At 43.1% G+C, this 20,864-nt stretch overlaps 2 protein-coding genes across 2 annotated transcripts; one reads left to right on the top strand and one right to left on the bottom strand.

The window, feature by feature from the left end:
* The first annotated feature begins 109 nt into the window (after positions 1-109).
* Positions 110-1,812, top strand: LOC112560046. Its single transcript, XM_025231612.1, has 4 exons — positions 110-409; positions 1,072-1,149; positions 1,309-1,443; positions 1,631-1,812. The coding sequence occupies exons 1-4, from the start codon at positions 395-397 to the stop codon at positions 1,778-1,780; spliced, it is 378 nt and encodes a 125-aa protein (XP_025087397.1). The 5' UTR covers positions 110-394; the 3' UTR covers positions 1,781-1,812.
* A 28-nt stretch (positions 1,813-1,840) lies between these two features.
* Positions 1,841-19,813, bottom strand: LOC112559650. Its single transcript, XM_025230984.1, is given in 25 exon segments — positions 1,841-1,935; positions 1,937-1,971; positions 2,331-2,381; positions 2,383-2,421; positions 2,583-2,642; positions 3,140-3,193; positions 4,155-4,472; positions 4,811-4,902; positions 5,142-5,241; positions 5,550-5,614; positions 5,892-6,006; positions 6,331-6,391; positions 7,017-7,094; positions 7,367-7,419; positions 8,526-8,609; positions 8,993-9,075; positions 9,596-9,669; positions 10,155-10,246; positions 10,687-10,755; positions 10,945-11,047; positions 11,264-11,334; positions 11,682-11,738; positions 13,196-13,317; positions 15,639-15,784; positions 19,597-19,813. Coding segments are annotated over 24 exon segments (2,010 nt in total). The 5' UTR covers positions 15,697-15,784; positions 19,597-19,813; the 3' UTR covers positions 1,841-1,859.
* Positions 19,814-20,864: the final 1,051 nt, after the last annotated feature.

The following is a 20,864-nucleotide window of genomic DNA, read 5'->3' as shown; positions in this document are numbered from 1 at the left end:
GCACTACAGTTCACTCACTCCTTCTGGGGTGAACACCTGAAGGGTCCTGTCATGAGAACAAGTCGCAGTGGACCTGGCGGCATCAGACGAGGTAAAGCAAAAAAACACTCTCAGACTTTATTGCTTACGGTAGTCACAACACGGATATAGACAATACTGTCATAGAAACCATAGATAACAGGGGAAATAAACAAAAAAATGGGCTGATAAATGACAATCTTTTATTGTGTGTTTGGAAAAAAATTAAGAAAATGTGTTTCAGGAATGTGTTCTTAATTACAACAGGTAGTTATAATTTATGCCAGAGGAAAAAATTTAAAATATGATATAACCAAAGCTCGGGTGTATTTCGCGAAAGTAAAATTAAATAAATTTTGTTTTTGTCACAGGGAGAATGTCAGGACACAATGTGAGTATAAAAGTCAGGATCACATCATATCCAAGGTGTTCACACGCAGTTATATATATATCATAATATGCATCGGGAATAATCAATTGTGCCACCAGTGACCACAGTTTGTACAGGGAACTAGTAAAACAGTAAGGCATGCAAGGATGAGTTATATTCGCCCTCAAACCGGTCACATCTCGAAATTGCATCACATTTCCACCTGAATGACAAAAGACCCCCAAAACCCGGTTACTTCGTGGCATACATCCCATAATACTTTAATGACCCGCACATGTTTATGTTTGACAACGTGTGTTCGGTTAAGATGAATGAAAACCATACAGTCGCACGGCTGTACATGAAAACATTTTTCGACAGAATGTCGCTGTAAAGACAGCAGGACTTGAATGTTACAACTGAAAAAACATATCTTATAAACACACGTCAGCAGGTTTTTAAACATTGCGGTCCGTTAATAATAATAATAACAACAACAACAACAAACAACAACAACAACAAAAAATAACTGGTAATCGAGGAGATAGCTGAAACAACCAGTATTTCCGCTTTCTGTCATTGAAGTGGAGTATACCATTGGTTTAACATTCGTGAGCCACGGTTGACATGTCTCGGTATTTACACACCTGTGTGTACCTGTAGATGTCTGTCCTGTGCACCAGGTCAAGCGGCTTGATTTCCTGCGCCTGGACACTGATGGCTACGCACAGATCGCAGAGCTCGGTGCAGGCGACGTATTTGTAAGTCTTGCATTTATTTGTTTATTGGCGAAGTAGGGAGGTGAGGGCATGTAAACGAAAAGAAGAATCCAAGTAATAATCTCCAAACCACGTTGTTGCTAAGCAACTCACTCCTCGCACTAATTGTTGACTTTGATGTCGGCGTTACGTCATCGACAGGGTCTGGAAACGCTGGTGAGGCGCAAGTGCCCCAGGGTCAGCGTGGTCAGCGAGGGGGCGGAGGTCATCTTCATCTCCAAGAAGCTCTTCTTACAGGAGGCTAACATCCGGGTCCTGCGAATCGTCAACGACATGGTAGGCTTTTGTTCTTTGGCGGAGGGTTACGGGTAGGTGGGTTTGTGACGGATCACGAGGTAAAAGCCGTTGTGACGAGCAAGCGGTAAACACGCACAAACACACAAACACACAAACCAAAAATTCCAGTTCAGTTTATATGGCACAGCATCGACTAAAGATTGGTGCTGATGGCTTTTGGTTGCAGATGATTCACTATCCCAGCGCCACCGATATCCACGAGCAGCTGGAGGATCAGCGGAAGTGGAGTCGCTTCAAGCATGCGCAGGTGCAGCGTGTGCTGACGAGGGCGGGGCGGCGGAAGGACACGCCTCTTTGCGTCCGCAGTAGCTCATAGGTCAGCACGACTCGCAGCTGGTAGTTCGATGACCTTTGCACCGACCGACTTCCCTGACCTGCACGAGGACACCCTAGTGCTACCTGGACAGGCTGGCGATCAAACGCTGCATAAGGATGTTCTTGTATTGACTCCATGTTTCTTTGTCGTAGAGATGGTTTTGCTTCTTCGGTTGACAGGTAGGATCGTTGCTGGAAACGAATGATGTAACTTTGTAAAAATCAAAAGAGCACTGGTATAAAAATGTGTTTGTGTGTGTGAGAGATAGAAAGAAAGAAGAAACAAGCTCTCACAAGAGACATTTCAAAAAAGCAAACGACGTAACATGAGTTTAGAACTAGCGCTAAGAAGTTGCACAAGATGTTGAACTTATCAAAATTTACAGACATTTTTTTTAGGTAGCTTTTACATCAAATATTAGAAAAGTTCAGAACTCAAATCATCACGCTCATCTTCAGAAAAGGTTGACTGCTCCTGCTGGGCACAGACGATCCCCTGTCATACCAAGGGAACTAATCACACAGGAGACAGGACAGAGCGAGCTTCTTACCATGGTTTCCACGCGCAACATGGTGTTATTCTGCGCGTGCTGCATGAAAAATCCTCTTGTTGATCTTGATCAGCTCCGCGCCATCGCTCACCTGCATCCAAACAGAAATTTCTAGAATGTTCCACCATTTGAATAAATTATGCAAGGACAGAACAAGCAGAGAGAAAGGTATAGAAAATCCCAAATAGGGAGATAGACATAGATGCATAGACAGACACACTCACACTCACGCACACAAAAGCACAAACCTACCAGGCTGATGGGTGGACCTTGATGATCTGGGTTTGTCGGAGAGTCGAAGTGCTCCAGACCCTAGAAAAACGTACAGCATAGTGAGCACAGCGTCTAGGGCAATGGACCGACATTGTTCCTCATTTTTAATATTCATTTATTATTCATAATAAATCATAGCTATAAACTTAGTGTCGTGTTCATACCAGAGATACGTCCATCAAAATGCAAGTATCACAAATAACCAAGTTACCAAAGACTGTTATCAAAGGCAGAGCGCTCCGCAATGATGCATCGTTACCAAAAATACATTGGTCACGAATGGCACAGCCACTGTCAACAGTCTCTCTGTCACAAATATCGGCTACGAATACGGCTGTTATCTATAAAACACAATTATTCACGTCTTACCAATGATACCTTCTTACCAGTGACACAGGGTGTATACAGACTGCGTATAGCCTGGTCAGTGTAAAGTACGGTACTCGTCACGTGACCGGCACTGTGTGGTTACGAGAGAATTCAACAAGACAGTAGGCTGCAAGAAACATCACTAGGATTGTTATTTGACAACCTACCTCCTCTTCATCATCCTCTCGGTAACGGAATTTCTCAGCTATATCCTCCAAGCCCTGAACAAACACCACGTGAAGTGAAACACAAAGCGCCAGGGGTCAGTGCAAAACTGAAATCTGACTGCAACCTAAAGTCGTTACTGAGGATTAAGTTGAATTAAAATTTTTTAAAAAGCTGAAGATGGAGGACACGGGGTTAAATTTACATAGGGAAAAAAAAAAAGCAAACAGCATGTGAAATTTTGAACTAAAATGACACAGCACACAACAACGTGTAAGAACTGAACATAAACACTTGTAGCAAACGTTCGTGACTGCATCTGAACACTGCAAAAGCTTGGTGATGAGGCGTTAAACATCAGACACTCAAAATCAAACACTCAAAAAAACAAAAAAAAAAAAACAAAGCTGTGATTGAACCCCGATCGTCTTTATCTGGCGATCATTCGGGTGGGCTCGGGTGAGCTAAGACTCCAGTTTGCTCAAACCAGTAGCTGATGTATTTGAAAAAAAAAATCTGTTCCCAAAGATCATTTGGTGATGATTCCTGGGGGGTATCTGTGCAACTCTCATAAAGTTGTGGCTAGTATGTTTGCTAATTTAACTCGATATTTTTCCAAGTTTCGTTTGATACGAGGGCTGCAAAGACTGACAAGCACAATGGAATCTTTATCCAACCTGAACCTAGTTTACGATCCTAAGCGAACTGGGGTTGAAAGCGCCCCCTATTCCTAGTCAAAACATGAAACTGGGATCGGAGTTGATGGCTGATCCTCCTAAACCAGGATTAGACCGCGAATGATCGGCAGATTAAGACTCGGCCTGAAGAAACGACCTGTACTCAGGCTTCCATTGCTGAGCAGTCGCCGCCACGTTACAACGTACGTCACACAAAGCACACAAGGAGCGTTCACTTGTTACGTCACAAAGCTGGAGAGACTGGGGGCACGTTCCTGTGTCACGTGTAGGGCACTGCCATGGGAAGTCACGTGACCTCGAGCAGAAAGCTAAGACTTACGAAGACGTCGCCGGGTCGGAGGAGGTCAAGCTGCAGGTAAGCTCTCCGCATGATGGGCTCCTTCTTGGGCTTCTTGCCCAGCGCCACCCCGGATGGAAGAAGCAGAGGCGATGCCCCTGCACCCGAACCTGCCTCCGTCCTCTCCCGGGTGAGGAAGGTGCCGCGCGGGACCAGGATGTTGGTGCTCCCTCTCCTGCTCCCGCCCACAGGCACGCTGCGCACCACGTGGGTCTTGTTGCTGTAGCTGTTGGTCTTGCTGATGTTGGGCTCGTGGAAGCTGAGGCTGATGGGCGGCAGGACAGACGTGGAGCTGGCTTTCTGGACGGACACAAGAAATCACCTGATTCATTGCAATGAAAAAGTTACCAACAAGGAAGACGGAGGTTAGAGGTCAACTTTAAAAGTTGGAATATTTGCTGAATGTCGCTTGCTGACATTCACTTTTGGTTGACCCTGTGGTCTGGACGCTGCTGCCGTGATGTTTCTATATGAGAGCTATTAACCCTTCGCCTGTACTAATTGTTATGCTGCTATACATAGTAAATATCGGTTACTCGATTGTACATGTTTGTGTCCTATACAAACAAATGCACACGTGTACATAAACACATACCAATATACACGAGGGTCAGCACGCATGCGCATTTGAGACTTACGAGTGACGGTGACGGTGACGTCGCCGTGTTGTTGTCATGGTCGTGGTGCTCCTCTACAGTAATGACCGGCACACTGCCCGCAAACTCGGAATCTGCTCACACAGCGAAGCACAACCTAACTACTGAATGCGATAAACAAGGAAACAAGTAAAAAAGTCCTGATTCTAACTGCGATAGAAAATGATCTGGTCGTGTTTATTTTTCATGTCTTTATTTTTTTCCAACACAAAGAGGAAAGGGTATATAAACCAAAAAGGTCAATTACTCCTCAATGCCGCCATGTACAAGATACTTAGTCTCCATCCTAAGTATTATGAACAATTTTACATACTTATGTGTTTCTCCTGCATGCTCCTAGACTTTCTTCTCACTCCTTTCCTTCCACCGCCATCAGCTCCCCGTCGCCGCAAGCAACTACAACACACGTGTAGCTGTGTCACAGTATGTAGTCAACACAACAGCTACAAATCAGTGTTAATGTGTCATGTCGTGTAATGCCATGGATGTAATTCATTGAATAACACAGTTTTTACGCAAACTGTATATTTACACTCTTCTGAAAAAGGGGAGGGAGGCAAACGGCATTTTTTAAAGTTGCATATAGAAACGTACCAAGGATATTCAATTGATAAATATTGACACCTACTCTCAACGTTTTCCAGGATTTCTTCAATGTTTCGATTTAGAATACGAAAGTTCGAGAGCAGCAGCAAAAGTGTCAACTGCGAGGATGACTCACCTCCGGCAGGACGATGTCCGTGTCGGTCTTCATCCTGCGCTGCTTGGCCAGTAAATCCAGCATAGCTGCACATCATGCAGAAGGTGCATATAAAAAAAGGTAGTTGCTTTTCGGAAAAAATACTTTGTGATTATGATGCTGCAATGCTCTGCAACTACAAGGCATAAATTATAGTCGTTTGTTTTGACACCCACCCCTACCACCACCCATTGACTTTCACAGTTTGTCCATCAGATCTGCTGCATTCGGCACAAGCCTAGCTATCCATGATGAGGTCTCCATGCTGGGAAATGGAAGTTAATGCCGATGACTAATTAGAGGAAGTGCAGACGAGCGGCTCACCATGCGCGTGGCTGAAGGAGCGACCACATCCCAGCTCCTCGGTGGGCTGCAGCGCGAACTTGTTTTCGTTCTGGACGTCGATGACACGCTGCGCGCGCACAACTTTGACAAAGCCCTGCGACAGTCGGCAGGGGCATCACACAGATCATCACTTCCTTGCTGACTTCCGATTACAAAGACTGACTCTGACTTTTCTGGGTGCGCGCGTGTATTTTTCTGTATGAGTTTGTGTACAAGTGCGTGTGTGTGAGAGAGATCCATTCCTAGTATTTTAGAAAATACTTTTGTGTCTGTTGTTATTCACAAGCTCCCAGCATCCTCACTTATACCCTTTTATATATCTGCACCTTATAAGTGTTTATACCAGCTACGGAAAGTAAATACAACACCAATCTAAACGAGTTTGTTTACTGAGCGAAACCATAAGAAAGTTTCATACCGACTTAACTACATACAGCCAAGGTGTTTTGTTGATATCCTTCGCCACAACACGGTTTTGCCTGAAAAACAGTAAATACAAATACACTACGTACAAACCACATATTACAAAATAAACAAGTATATTAAGATCGTAGTTAGGACTTTGCCAGTTAAATATAACTGAGCCTGTTCCGAAATGCAAGAGATTGGTGTTTTCAAAGTGAAAGATAGAATGAACATAAAGCTAATAAAAAAAAACACACACAAAAAAAAACAAAAAACAACCAGACAACACAAAACAAAAACTTGATGTCGTTCTGCTCGAGGTCAACAATTTTTTTTCTGAGACATCGCTGACACTTGTCATTAGAACTCATCTACAGTCTACAGTCATGAGGCGGCCATACCTTCTCTACCACAGTGGACCTGTCGGACTCTTCCTCACAACCTAGCGGGTCTTCCATACCCTTCCCTACAACCAAAAATCATGTGTCCTTCCCAGAAACTTGCAAGTGCAGCCACAACAAACTTCGATTCCTCCCTACCCCCAGCTGCGCCACCCGGGGTAGGTTCAAGGGTTTCTCCTTTCTCTCTCCATGTTCACTAGGTCTTGATGAAAGCTCGCGACGACCCCCTGTCGACCGCACAGAGTGAGTCTACATGAAGAGATGCTTGCTAGAGATTGTTGTGCGAATGATACCTTACCCATAATACTTGAAGTCGATGGCATCCGGGTTTTGAAGAAACAGATCACACGGGAACTCCTTGAACAGCTCGATCGACCTGAAGCAAAAAGTTTCGTTAATGAATCCATTGTGGACGAGCTGAGGACCGTTAGAGGACGTAACGTTGCTTGGAAACATTATCACTCACTCCACTCACAAAGTAAGTAGAAATATTGCTTAGACTGGTAACATGCACTTAAAAAACAATTTTGTTCACATTCAGCCAAACAAGATCATTGTTTGATAAGTTTGATAAGGTTGAGGGGGTAGTGGCTGGGGTTGGGGTTGGGGGATATGGCAGCATAGCTGCTATTCATGATGTATGCTCACCACAGGAAATCAATGGGTGGCCCTTGAACGGTGTGCTGCAGCCGAATAAAGTCCTGCCAAAAAATCATAGTAATAACAAAATAATAGGCAACAGAGAGTCCCAAAAAGGAGGTGCCGGTATATTTGCACCACGCTCATGAAATACGATCCTACTTTCCCCGCTGGACTACATTCTTGTTGAAAGCTATACAGCTGTGATTAAAAAAATGCAGCTGTGGCTTATCGAATTATAGCAAGCAAATTTCCTAAAGCTTAGCGGCTTAAAGAACAGTGAATGTAAGTCTAGATCATGGCACAATACCCTCCTTTCCCTGGCTGTGACCTTCCATTGTGTGGACAGAAGTTCAACCCGATATTATCATGAACTTGTCCATGTTTTATTTATTGTCGATATCGGTTTTCTCGCTTCTCTATTGCTTGAAAAGTGGCATTCAGCTAGCATTCGATCCGTATCTAGTCTGTCGATGTCTGGCTTTGACTTAGACAATATTTTCTTTCTCCCTCTTCCTCTCCTCATCTATCATGCGCGTGCCTTGTGCGCACTCATCGGCAGTTAAAGGCTCTCGCTTCACCTCAGCTGTTAAGAAGCTTAAAAGGTGGACTTGGTGTTTACAAGCTGCTGTCCACACTACAGTAGAAAATGTAAACAAGAAACGACCGACGCCAAGAACGTCCACAGTGCGCAGGCGCCATGACGTCACAGGATGTGACGACACAGCCCTGTAATGGCGGCGGTGGCGGGAGAATGCCGCAATCCTGGGCCTGCCATTAATCCATTAAAAAAAAAAAAATGATAAAAATAAAAAACAAAAAATAAAAACAAAAACAAAATCCAGAGCGGCTTTGTTGCGAGTTTTTGCACCGAGAGCCTTTCTGTGAGTGACGTGCGCCACAATGTATGGCATTCATTTCTCTCCAACACCTTTAATCGAGGTCAGACTGTTAGCTGAGGCGAAATATTCGCATGTGCACTCGCTGATATTTATTTTGTGGCAAGGGAGACAGTTCATCATGATTCTGTTGATTGTAAGAAAATAAAAATAACAGCGCCAGAGAGAAAGGCAGCAGAGAGAACGAAAGTACAGATGGCCGCGCACAAGTACTTGTGTACTTCTCTGCCTCTGTGCGTGCGTGCATGTGTGTGTGTGGTCACACTCACATCTCTATGGACGGTAAGAACTTCCACGGTTCCCTTGGCAACCAGATGATATTCGCGGAGCCACTGATGCTCCAGCTCCTCTGGCTGTTGGACGATGGTGACGACGACGACGATGATGAAGAAAAGAAGAAGAAATTGAAAATAATACGAGGAAAATCCAGCAGCATGGCATGAAAAAAGCCAAATTTGTGTATGACCCACATGCGCGGCTCAACAGTAAAACAGAGTAATCCTCTCTCAGATTTACGACGATTTTTGTAGAAAATTCATTATTCTTATCATTATTCTTGTCTTTTTGTAATTGATATACTGTTATTTTTTAAACTGATTTAAAAGTATTCGAATATTCTGAGAGGTTTTCTCATGAACTAATTCATTTTTCTGTTTTGTTGACCGATGTGTGTAAGCGGGTAGTATAGAGGTTACTCAAAAACAAGTTGAAATGAGCGAGAGTAACGAGTACTCACGTCTGATGTTGCATTTTTGTTCATGAAGCCCATTGGCTTGATGATGCAGCCCAGACTGAGCTTGTACTCTTTGAGCTGTTGAACTGAGAAAGTGAAAGCCTGTCACCCCTATGTTCCTAAAATTTCAAGAAAAATACTAGCAGAAGCTTCAATTAATTAATTACTCAAAGTGAATTACAGTTTATTAATTCCAGTGTTCATGTTCAACAAGAAAATTACAAATAGTACAGAATGGAAATCGCAGGGGATGGGGGAATGGGGGAAGGTTTTCTGCAGTTGACAGTTGCTTGTATCCATCCCATTACGCGGGTGTCAAAGAAAGAATGGGAAGAACCCTCCCCAAAGGTTTACAAAGCAGTAGTTAGCATGGTAACCGGTATACCTTATTATTTGCAGAAGCTTTTGGTGAAAAAGCTTTAAAAAGTTTAAACAGACCAAATTTTTTAATAGCTGATGCTTAATTTGTTCGGGAAATTATGTTTTACTGAATTTTCAACCCTATTCTCCTCTCTTCCATCTAAAAGAAACAACAACAACAACAACAACAACAACAACAACAACAACAACAACAACAACAACACGACAACGACAACAACAACTCACCCCTGCCGGCCAAGACGTAATAGAACCGTTCGGGAGCGCGGCCTTGGTATGCAATGTGCCTGTTGTCATCATACCTGCAACACGAGGGACAGAAAAGTACTGAAAAAAGCAAGTATCTCTTGGAATCTGTCGTGCTGAACTACGGGTTAAAAAAATCCCTACAAAGAGTTCTTTTGCAGCAGTTTCACAGGCTGGTGCCAGGTAAAAAGGCAAAATACGAGTCCGTGCATTATCCAAAGCCCGCAGACACGACCTGCACCTACATACATCATCAGTATGGGTCTTACCATGAGCGACCACGCCCATCAACACACTGGCAGATTTCCAGAAAAGCTAGGATTCCTGATTATTCTTTAGATGTCAGAATTACAAGAAACTTTTGTAAAATATTGCCGGCGTGCGCTTGTCGTCATCCAGGAGAACTCGCTGCGCGATTACTAATCAAACTTGAAGAAATAAAAGGAAAGAATAATAATAAAAAATATAAAAAAACTCGGAACAAAACAAGAAAGAAAGAAAAAACCCATGGCCATATTCTGAATTTTTCAAGCAAGCTGACCTCTCGTATCCTACCACCATAGCCACGTCTTTCTCCAGCTCCTCAGGGAACAGATGCTGAAACGCTTTTGTTGTTCGTAGCAACCACTGGACCTACAGTCAGAGAGGACCTTATGTTAGTTGTGGCCATTTACAATTATAATTTGACCGACTTTTATGTCAATTATATCTATTGACAGCCGTAAATTCTGAGTACGTGCCTTGTCACACAAACACCCGCACTTCCTATGCAGCAATATGCACATGACCATGTCCCATGTCACACACCACAATTTATGGTCTGTATGTAAACTTTCCATGGGTTGTTTACACCACTCTTGTTTGTTCTCTCCGACAATTATTTATCATGGCGAAATAATATAATTTATTTTAATTATAAGCTCGTGTGTAGTGCTTATACTAATATTGACTTGAGAATATGCGCTTTACTTGGAATGGACCAAGGAAACATGTTTCATTATCAAATGGACATGGCCTAATCCTAAATCGAACATACAAAGATTAGACTACCCGACACTGGAGCTCGAGCTCACCCTTTTAAGATGCTGGTGAGTCCTGTACTCTGGTGGCGTTGTCAAGGCAAGCTGCATCTCTGAGCTCAGCTGTATTACAGATACACGAGAAAACAAATAAACAAAGAAACAAACTCTCTCTCTCTCTCTCTCTCTCACACACACACACAAAATAAATTGAAAGAATTGTTTCACAAAATTACGAAACATCTACAGCAGATGGACGAAAGAAAGTCTCCACATAGCGGCCCAAGATGCCGAGTCCTGCCAACTACTTACACTATATTTACCAACACCTTTCCCACGACTTCCTTCTGCGTGGAGTTTTCGTTGTTTGCGCATGACAGCAGGCCCTGCTTCCGGGTCAGCTGAGTTGAAGTACCTGCAAACATCAATAACATGATGGATTTTTTTTCGAATATTTCTTTTACTTATGGAATTGACAATGCATTATGGAATAATCGAATAAATATTAAAAATTTTGTGAGCTAGTCACTAAACGCTAAAGATTACCAATAGACACCAACAGAAGATGTCAGAAGATCTACTAGTATAGAGAAATCAGTCTACAGTGGGAGGAGGTAGATAAGCAACCTACCGGCGGCTGCTGACACAGGCACATGTCATTAAGAACACGGTGCGGATGGCAGACAGAAGACGGTCTTGAGGCTGAAACAAGCCAAGCACTTCACATGTGACTCCACCTTGACTGGCACACACCTCACATCATGTTGTATGAGTGACAGGGGGCGCCAGGTCTGCTACAGTGTCCTACCCACAGGTCTGACCACTTGCCTTGACCAGCTCGAACATTATGTCATTAGGAGTAATAGAGAGTATCACTTGCTTGTTCTAGCCCTTTAACAAAACTGTCATCAACACTGACAAGTATAACCATTTAAAACTAATCTTTAACTGAATTTTTTCAGCACAAGATTGTGTTAACACAACAATATATTTTTACGACAAAAAATGTCAGCCATTGTATCAACCGTCAACAGATGTAAGCACAGTACCTTCCAGTCCTTCCTTCTATCCCGCTTAAACACATCTGCGTTTGTATATGCCAGCTTCTGAAAAAAAAATTCACGAAGGACATTTCAACAGGAATGGGATAAATGTGTTAAGTCTACTAAAACATGAAAAATGCAAAACAAATTCTCATCTGGGTGTGTAAAGTAAGACCTCATGTGTGTGTGTGTGAAGTGAGACACCATCTATGTGTGAGTAGTGGGAATAGCAATGGACTGGAGGTAAAACAGAGCCTTTGTACATAAAGAGGCGCTTGGCCTTGCAGGTGGACAGACAAGTGGAAGTCTCTGTGTGTAGTTTGTCCCTAGAAACTACTTCAGAAAGGCCGTGGGATATGGCCATCCTGTAGTGGAAAAGATATTGAATCTGTGACTTTGGACCGGAAGCACATAGCTGTCTACGAGACCACCATCGGTCCATAACTAGCCTATACAAGCACTTTACTTCGGGATTTTTTGCTCTGAGTAGAAATTCTCTGTCAACTGTGCCAATGGATGACACTTTTCTAATCTTTCTTTGCGGTATTTTAAATAATACTCGGGAAACAGCGATGGCAAGTTTTCAAGAAAGGCAGAAAGAAGACTGGGCTCCCTCTCTTCTTTTCTGAGATCCCCACTCACACAATCGAATCGATCCTTTGTAATGATCGACCTTTGTAATGATCGACCTTTGTAATGATCGTCTCTCTGTATTTTTGCATGTCACTGTTAGCCACATGGCACAGAACTGTATAAAAGTGTTTTCAGACACGACCTGCCAATCCCTTTAACTAAAAACCTCCAGGCTCTCAACAATAAACCTCTTTGCTGCTCAAACATCTTGCTACAAAGCACAATAGATGTTCAGGGCTTAGAGACCCAGTCACCAGCCTCCGGCTATTTACGGTCTTTTCTGTTAGAAAACCGGTAACAGAAGAGATCGCAGCCGTCGATTACGCTGCTGGCGAATTTCTTTTTTTTTTTTTTTTTCTCGTATGCCCACATTGTATTTCCACTTGGCGGCCTGATCTTCTCAAAAACTCAGTAGAATTGCTACCGGCCACTACAGTTTTCACTGAAAGGGAACGGTTATAAGCCTTGCATCCTGGTGCAAACCTCATCATTATGAAGTAAGGCGTGCTACCAATCAATTAATATTAATTTTTATTCATTTTACTCAATATTTCACTTGGCAACACTCACACAAATTCCCAGGATTGTCACGCATCGCCAACTTTAGCAAAGACGGGAGTTTTACTGCATGGCATAAATCATTTCTCTATCAACTACTCTGTCTTGGATGTTTCTATTTACTCCCTCTCTCTCACTAATGTATAATGATAATGGTGTGGTGGTATATTTTACATAACTGCATTAACTTAGGATTTTATACTATAATCAGGATGCTGTTGTTGTTGCTACTGCTGTTGCTCCCTTCTTCCATTGAAATGTGCCTAGGCCTAATCAATAAAAAGTTCGAGAGAAAGAGAGACAGAGAAAGAAAGAGTGAATGTACTCACAAGAATACGGTCCTTCTGCTCCGACGGCAAATCCTTCAGCAGGGTCGAGAACTCGGCTTTGGGTTTGACCATCGACTGCACCTCCTCCAGCCTGTTGCTGATGTTCTCCAGCGAGTCATCTTCTGGAAGCAAAATGGTCAGCTTGCGTTTAGTCAGGAGGAGGTTCCGAGCCCTGATTTCCTCCTGCTCCTTGAGGAGCCAGTTGTGTTCCACCTCGTACTCCGCGGCCGCCTCCGCGCGAGCTCTGTACTCCGCCAGAGTGATCTGCCCCTGTAGATGATATAGCTGATGATCGTTGCCTGCTGCAACGACGGGGACAGCACTGCTACACTCCACACTAGTTTCCATGACGACAGTTTTATTACTGGGAACTTCAGGTACCTCATTTTGATCGGCGAGAGCCCGACTGTGCTTGTCCTTGCACTCGTCTTCATTTCCCATCACCTCGCACTTCCTGTCGTTGCCCAAGAGCACATAACTTACACTGATGGCGGGGGGTTACAACCATCTTTGTCGTGTCCCGTGCTTTTCTCATCCTCTCTTCCTCTTCTTTTCCAAACAGTTGCTGGACGTCAGACGATGCACACTCACTGAACGGTAGTCACCCCGAGCTGAGCTCTCCGTCTCATTTCACCGTCTCACCACTTCGTTTGTCTTCCCCTCCGTTTGTTCCCACGCCAGCTGCTGTTATATTTTTCTGCCAAGGGGTGGATGCGGGTGGGGTGTAACTGTACTTCAGCTGCCCTCAATCATAGTTCAAAAAGTATGTTTCTTTGATGTTGAATGGTATCAAACACTTTACGAGCAACGCACAATTATTTGTTGGCAGGGCCATAGACTGTCCTCTGCTCACCAGGTCTCACTAGCAGACCGCAAAGGCTTTCTTCTCTTTTAAACCCTTTTAATAAACCAATCATTCATGGACTGTAAGGAAGGCAGTAGCTAAATGAAAGTATTTCTCGACATCAAACGCGTTAGACTAGTACAGTGAAGTTGTTACCACAAAGTGTCCAGAAAAATCTGTCTTCTCCAGTCGCCAGTCGTTTATACAGACGTCCGCAGTTGTACACAATGAATTTCAGGTGTTTCGAAAAAAATACAGCACCGTCTAGTGCACTACCCCAACGACGACGAATGTGATGTTGTGGGTGAGCATCTGGGCTCACACGAATGGCCACTCGTTCATTAAACAGCTTACAAAGGAAACATGGAAATAAGAGCAGTCAAGGGACTACTGCATCGTCCGATATATAAAGTTGAACAAGGATCTTGCTTCACAGCTAAACCGAAATCTTTTTGTACAAAGTGCACACCTAATAACACATCTCGAATACACTTCTGAAATCCAAGGAAATTCACTTTGCGAATCTAGACATCCAAACAACAAAACGATTCGACAGACAACAGACCTCGTCCAGATAACAGTAAAGTGAAACAAGTGTCTTGCCAAGAGCCGCGAGCAGGCCGGCACTTTCTTCACCTTACGTCTCCTGCCCCAGCGAATTGCACGCAGGAATCACGGCAACGGCACACAACAACAGTCACCACACGTGACGTAGTCATCATGGCCACGAACCCCAGACATTCCTGCACGGATCCTGCACAGAACTGCCCTCTTTGCTTCTCTGAGGACAACGTTTCAAGTTTGGTTGGTCCATTTTCTCCTGTCCACGAGCACCAGGGTTGTCGAGCAAGCCAGCCCTCTGGTGGTGTTACCTCAGGCTGTTGGCCACAGTGTGAGTGCAGCGGCCAAAGTGTGGCTCCCCCCTCTCCTCCGTCTCTTGTCAGACGGCAATCGATAGAGTGAGACAGGAGGTCGCTCTTGAGGCGTCCTGCCGACTGCGGACAGCAAGTGTCCATGTACGTCGGGAGGGATAGGGTAGGGGTGGTGATGAAGGTGGGGGAAACTCTCTCCAAGATAAAGCTACAGTAAGTAGGCGGGTGTGATGCCAAGTTCCGCAAAATTTCACACCAATAGTTTATATTTAGAACAGTTTTAAGGTTTAGACATACGTTGTTCAGCTGAGCCAAGATTGGCGGTTTTGCGTTACTTATTATTTCTCTTGTATGAAGATATCGTCATCACTGTGTTTGCATGCGTCCGCGCACGTGTTTGCGTGTGTGTGTGTGTGGGGGGGGGAGGTGCGCGCGCGTAATGCAGGAGGAAAAATAACCAAAACTTACATAATTGTAAACATAATTTTTTTTTTAATTCGACATACCCGAAATGATTAAAAGTATAACTGGCTATATTAACTAAGTTTTAAGAAATATCCAATAGCAAAAACATAAATGTATGCATTTCTTTGTACAGCTCCATGCTTCTGCTGCCTTAGAATCCATTGCCCAGAATTTTCTGACAAACTGTATGGACAAATTTCTGTTCTTCATTACATTAGTTATATATATATTATTGTTTAAAAATAAACAGAAGTTTACCCACCTGAAGAATTATGGAGATGGTTGCCAATATTGATTTCCTTCATAGTCTTTACAGCCATCTCCTCCAAGGGACGTCACAGCCACGCAGACAGTTTTCCTCTGAAGAGTTGCATCCCGTTGATAGTCTGATAAACTTAAAAAATAAACCTGTTTTGGGGGAAAAGGATGAAGCCATTTTAAAAAGGACAGTAGTCTGCTATCTTGCTATCTTTCTCGAAACACACACACACCACACACTGTTGTACTGCTTTAATGCACATGCAACACACAGGAAATATATTTATATATATTCCATGCAAATGAAAAAGAGAGGGGTACCGTTATTTGATACCCGAGAACGACTGCGGTTGACACGGACGTGTAACTGCTGGCAACTTAATTGTGGTTGCGAAAACGCAATACAGGACTGAACAGAAAAATCTGAATCATCAATCACCCGTTCATTCCACGAGACGATCGCTTCCTCATTCTTCAATGTTATATCTTTGCTTTGTTCTTTTTTGTCAAGCGCATTGAGCGCACCGCTGAGTAAGCAAACGAGCTTATAAGTAGCAGTTGTTGTTGTCAGTAACTACTACTACTCCTTTGGCATCCAATCATGGATACCTTCGCCACTTCCATATTAAGTATAAGTAATGACTACGAACCAGCAGTGTTCAGCTGCTTGTCATTTCACGTCCTACTCTCTTGTAAGCGACATTCAAACTTCTACGTGCAGAGATTCCCACGGCCAACTGTCTGAGTCCAATAAAACCAAACTCTACCTTGTTATTTCTTGCACAGAGTATTAGTGTCACTGAGTTTTGGATGTGTATAACTTGTGTATTACTGTCAATAGGCGTTTCCTTCTCCAATCACCTAGTCTCGACTAGTGTGTTAATCTGTTTCGCTGTTTTCCGCTTCGCCAAACCTGCCATCTGCACTCAATGCGACCCACCGATCGAGCAGTGCTAGACGACAGTAATCCACCACACACACACACATATGAACACGCACGCACAGCGCACTAGCTCTGTCATGGGCTGTCAGGCTGATTTCCAAGTTCAGACGTATTTCTTATTTATTTGAACTGCTATTTAATTGCGGTGTCCCGACCTCAGCCTTTTTTTTTTTTTTGCTTGTTTTGTTTTGACCCCACTACAAGACTTTGACGTACGTGTATGAACAAGCACTTAACGCAGTTTGAGACACGCACACAGTACTACAAGCAACAGTAGAAATGTTGTAGAAGCAATAATAATAATAATAATAATAATAATAATAATAATAATAATAATAATAATAATAATACAAAGAATTAAATAACCAATTAATACATATGCATGTATACACACACTGAGCACTACAGTAATATAAAACTATGTCCCCTTTACTAACCCAAGTGACAGACATGTAAACATGACGTGTCAAAAACTCAGTCCCTATGAGATAAATGTCTAAACTTTTTGTCAGGACAATTGTTCACAGCTCTATATTGTTGTATAAAATTAACTGAAAGAATGTTTTACAGTTGTTAAATCATAATGATAGCAACTAACGGACAATTAAAAGCTCCCACCCTTCAAAGACCGGGGAGACAGACTTCAAAAACTAATCAACAAAAAACGCTCATTCAGCCGTTGCTACATGCGTTAGCTCCCTTTTGTCAAGAGTCGTAGGCAACAAGGCCCACCACTCTACCGGCGACTATCATTTTTTAAAAAATTATTTTTAATCAGCGTTGCCTGTCTGTTTGCTACACTGTCATGATATTGACATTATTTGAGCCCCTTAACCTATAAAGAAATTTTTTTTTTATGTCCATTACATATTGAGTTTTGTGCTTTAACTTCTGCTTTAATTAAATGACTCAGGAGTTGTCTGCCTTGCGCATGATCGAGTTTTATCCGTTGGTGATGTACATTTTCTCGTGTTATTTGCTTGTAAACACCTTGCATTATTTTTTAATTGTAGGTATATTTTATACAGTTGGTAAAGTTGTTTATCTAGGTCCTTGCAAAACTACAGTGTAATATTTTTAATCACGGGTATTTTTTTAATTTTAGATCAGTCTGTTCTTTCAGTTCATTTCTTGTGACTGTCGACAACTTTGGGGCTGATGAGGAACTTTCTCTATTGCAACAACAACAGCAATAACAACAACAAAAATAATAACAACAATAATTATTATTATTTGTTGGGATACACAGCGTGACACAGAAACAAAATAATGTAAGATATTTCGTTGGTAGAAAAAGGAAAACCAGACGAGATTCGTGGGATGAGGAGGTAAATACCCGTTTGCAGACTAAAATAAACAATGCTGTCCTGCAGGCAATGCCTAGACTACTGGGCGACAAAAACTAGTCGCTCAAATCACTCAAAAGAGATCCGACGCTTTATGCACTTCGGGGGCAACGTTGGGGGCAAACGCAGTTATGTCCTCCTATCACAGCTCACCGAAAAGAGTTCATAGTCCTTGTGAGAGGAAAGCCCCTTCAAGAGCTTTAGATCTTCAGGTATGACAGACAAAATCGCGCGTCGTCTTTTGTCAAGTATTCCTCTCGCACTCTACCCCTACCCCACTCCACCCCTCCAGCACCCGCTATCTTACACAAGTATACGGCGCACCTAAGGCATGCGGGATCGCTTTTTGTTCTCAGCAAGTCCCCAGTCGTTTCCTCTCCCTGTATTATATTATACACCAACGTCCACTAGCCGCCTGTATAGATTATTGCTCTACATTTGGGTGAGTTTTATGCCCACTCCATAAGTGGGATTTGTCACTGGAGGGGCCGACCTATTGTATGGAGTATTGAACTCACCTGCACGAATTCTTGGTTTCAAGTTTCTGCAGCAAGTTTCACCATGCTCTTCTCTGCCTCTTTAAAGCTTTGCAGTAAGCCGTGTAGTCACCGATTTAAGGATCTACCCTGGTAGCTAGTTTTGGGACGAGACGTGATAGCAACACGTAAACAAAACACTCAGCTCCGGGTAGCATTCTTAGACACCCTCAAAATCGCCGCCGCCAATTCAGGCAGAGGTATTTAGTTCATGCGTTTAATCTAGTTATCATTAATAAATATTCACTTAGTAACCTCAAACTTCAAAAAGAGTTTTCATTTCATCATCACCGACTGAAACGTGTCCACCCAAATTATGAAAATCCATTTAAATTATTAATTTTTTTTCTGACAGCGTCGTGGTTGAAGCTAGAATAATCAGTGACCATGCGGCCACGGCTACAAAGTCAGATAGCACACCCACCTGTACTGGGGCTTCCATCAGAATCCCTGTAGACTGTGCTACAGATTTGTATTACACGTCCATTTCGACAAAAGGTATGCAAGGATCTGATATCCACACGTTATACACACCTCCTCCTCTCTCCCTCCCCACCGCACCCCATCGCCGTCAAACAAAGAGGAAATTACGGCGCGTCGACTGGCGCAGGAGATTGTCCACAGCGGGACAGCCGCAACGGCAGTTTAAACACGACAATTGCTGTATCCGGGCTGGCCCCAGTGCAGCTGCACGTAATTATAACCCGCTATTAAGCAGCTGCCTGGTTCGAGAGATCAATAATTATATAAAAATACTGTCTCTCACTCGGTGTGAATTTCATTCAATATTTCTGTCCATAAAGATAATCAAACATTTACCCTTGCAGACGTCAGAGCCAGCCAATATTGAAAACCTCTGTTTACGCATTGTACATTTCTACAGACGGAGGTGATTCTTAATTTCTACATTGTTTAACAAACTTTCCTAATGCTTGTCTGTGAAACTAATCCTTTGTTGATGACCTGTAACCGAGCATACCGATACGTCACTGTCTGTACCTGTTCGTCTCTACCTGTAGTTGTCACAGTCCGTAACACGTCCGTCTGAATATTTTGTTGGCGCTAAATATTTTGACTCTCACGCGAGTTGTTGTTTGAAAGAATGGGGACAAAAAAAATGTTCACATCAACACTCACCCTCGGTATCCAGCCGAAATCTCAACGAGCCCGACGCCTGTCTAACAAACATATGCTTCGATCTGAATGAGAAGAGGGGAGTGGCAGAAGGAGGGAAGGTTCAGGTCCTGATTCAATCAGCGGATCTTGGCACAGATTGCTGTGAGACAGGTGACACCGCTGACCTCAAGCAGGTTAGCGTGTTCTTTCACTGGTTGAGTGAGCACTGCGTCACGTGCTGGCCTTCGATATGAGATACACGAGACATTGATATCGTGCAAACACATTTACAATTCACAAACAGAAGGGGCGTTTTCATTTTCTGTTAATTATAAACATAACTCCAGGATTTTTTATTCGCATTATCTTGTAAATTTCTTGTCTTGCTAGAACCATTCAAATGAAGCAGACGAAGCATATACATGTATATACTTGCCGTACGACGTCGTCGGCAAGACAGTAAGAAAATTCAACTTGTGTCACGGAAGGTTCCTACTGTGACTGGCATTCTTTTTTCCGTTGGCTACTAATAAGTGACAAAATAATGTATTGTTCTCTCACGCGCCTGCAATCTATACACACCTATACATACCCAAATATGTACAAATCAGTAGGAGCCAAGCTTCTCGTCATGGAAGATAAAATCCCTGCTGCTGGTACCGATGAGATACAGAAGTGCACTGTTCCTGGAAGTCAGACACTTGCTGAAGTCAACCTAATCCAAGGTCCTCGTGCCTTTAGGGTTTTCGCAAGAGCATAGCCTTATAGCGTAACTTCTTAATTTCAGTAGAGTGACCTGACACATCTGCAGTAGCGCGGTGCCTTACAGTCCATCTTGTGACATGATATACTGCAGAAAACAGTATTTTTCGGTCTACGGCGACCTAGTAAAAAGCTGCTCATAATAACCATGTTATTAACAATGTAATTAAGAGGGAGGCGGGCTCTTTTAGCTAACCATCTAGTCAGCCCGCAGTGTATAGCAAGAGGCCCGCACTCAAAATGCGATCTTGAAAGCAATCACCCGCAACCACGCAGGTCCTTGCTCAGTGAGGTGGATGATAGCGGCTGTCCACGCCACTGTTGTCAGAGGTTTACTAGGAGACATTGTTCAACTGTTGAGCTTGTTAATGATAGAAAAAGAAGAAAAAATCAGGCTCACCAGGAGATAGATTGTCAGTTGGCACGACACAGCTATTAATAATCTCGACATGGAGTGGGCAATTGTGCTCTCAGCTTTGTACAACGTTCTCGATGAAATACAATGGTCTTTCTTATTATTTTATTGA

Source organism: Pomacea canaliculata, linkage group LG3 (assembly GCF_003073045.1).
Source record: "Pomacea canaliculata isolate SZHN2017 linkage group LG3, ASM307304v1, whole genome shotgun sequence".
Lineage (NCBI taxonomy): Eukaryota > Metazoa > Mollusca > Gastropoda > Architaenioglossa > Ampullariidae > Pomacea > Pomacea canaliculata.
This window is presented reverse-complemented; position numbering and strand designations above follow the sequence as displayed.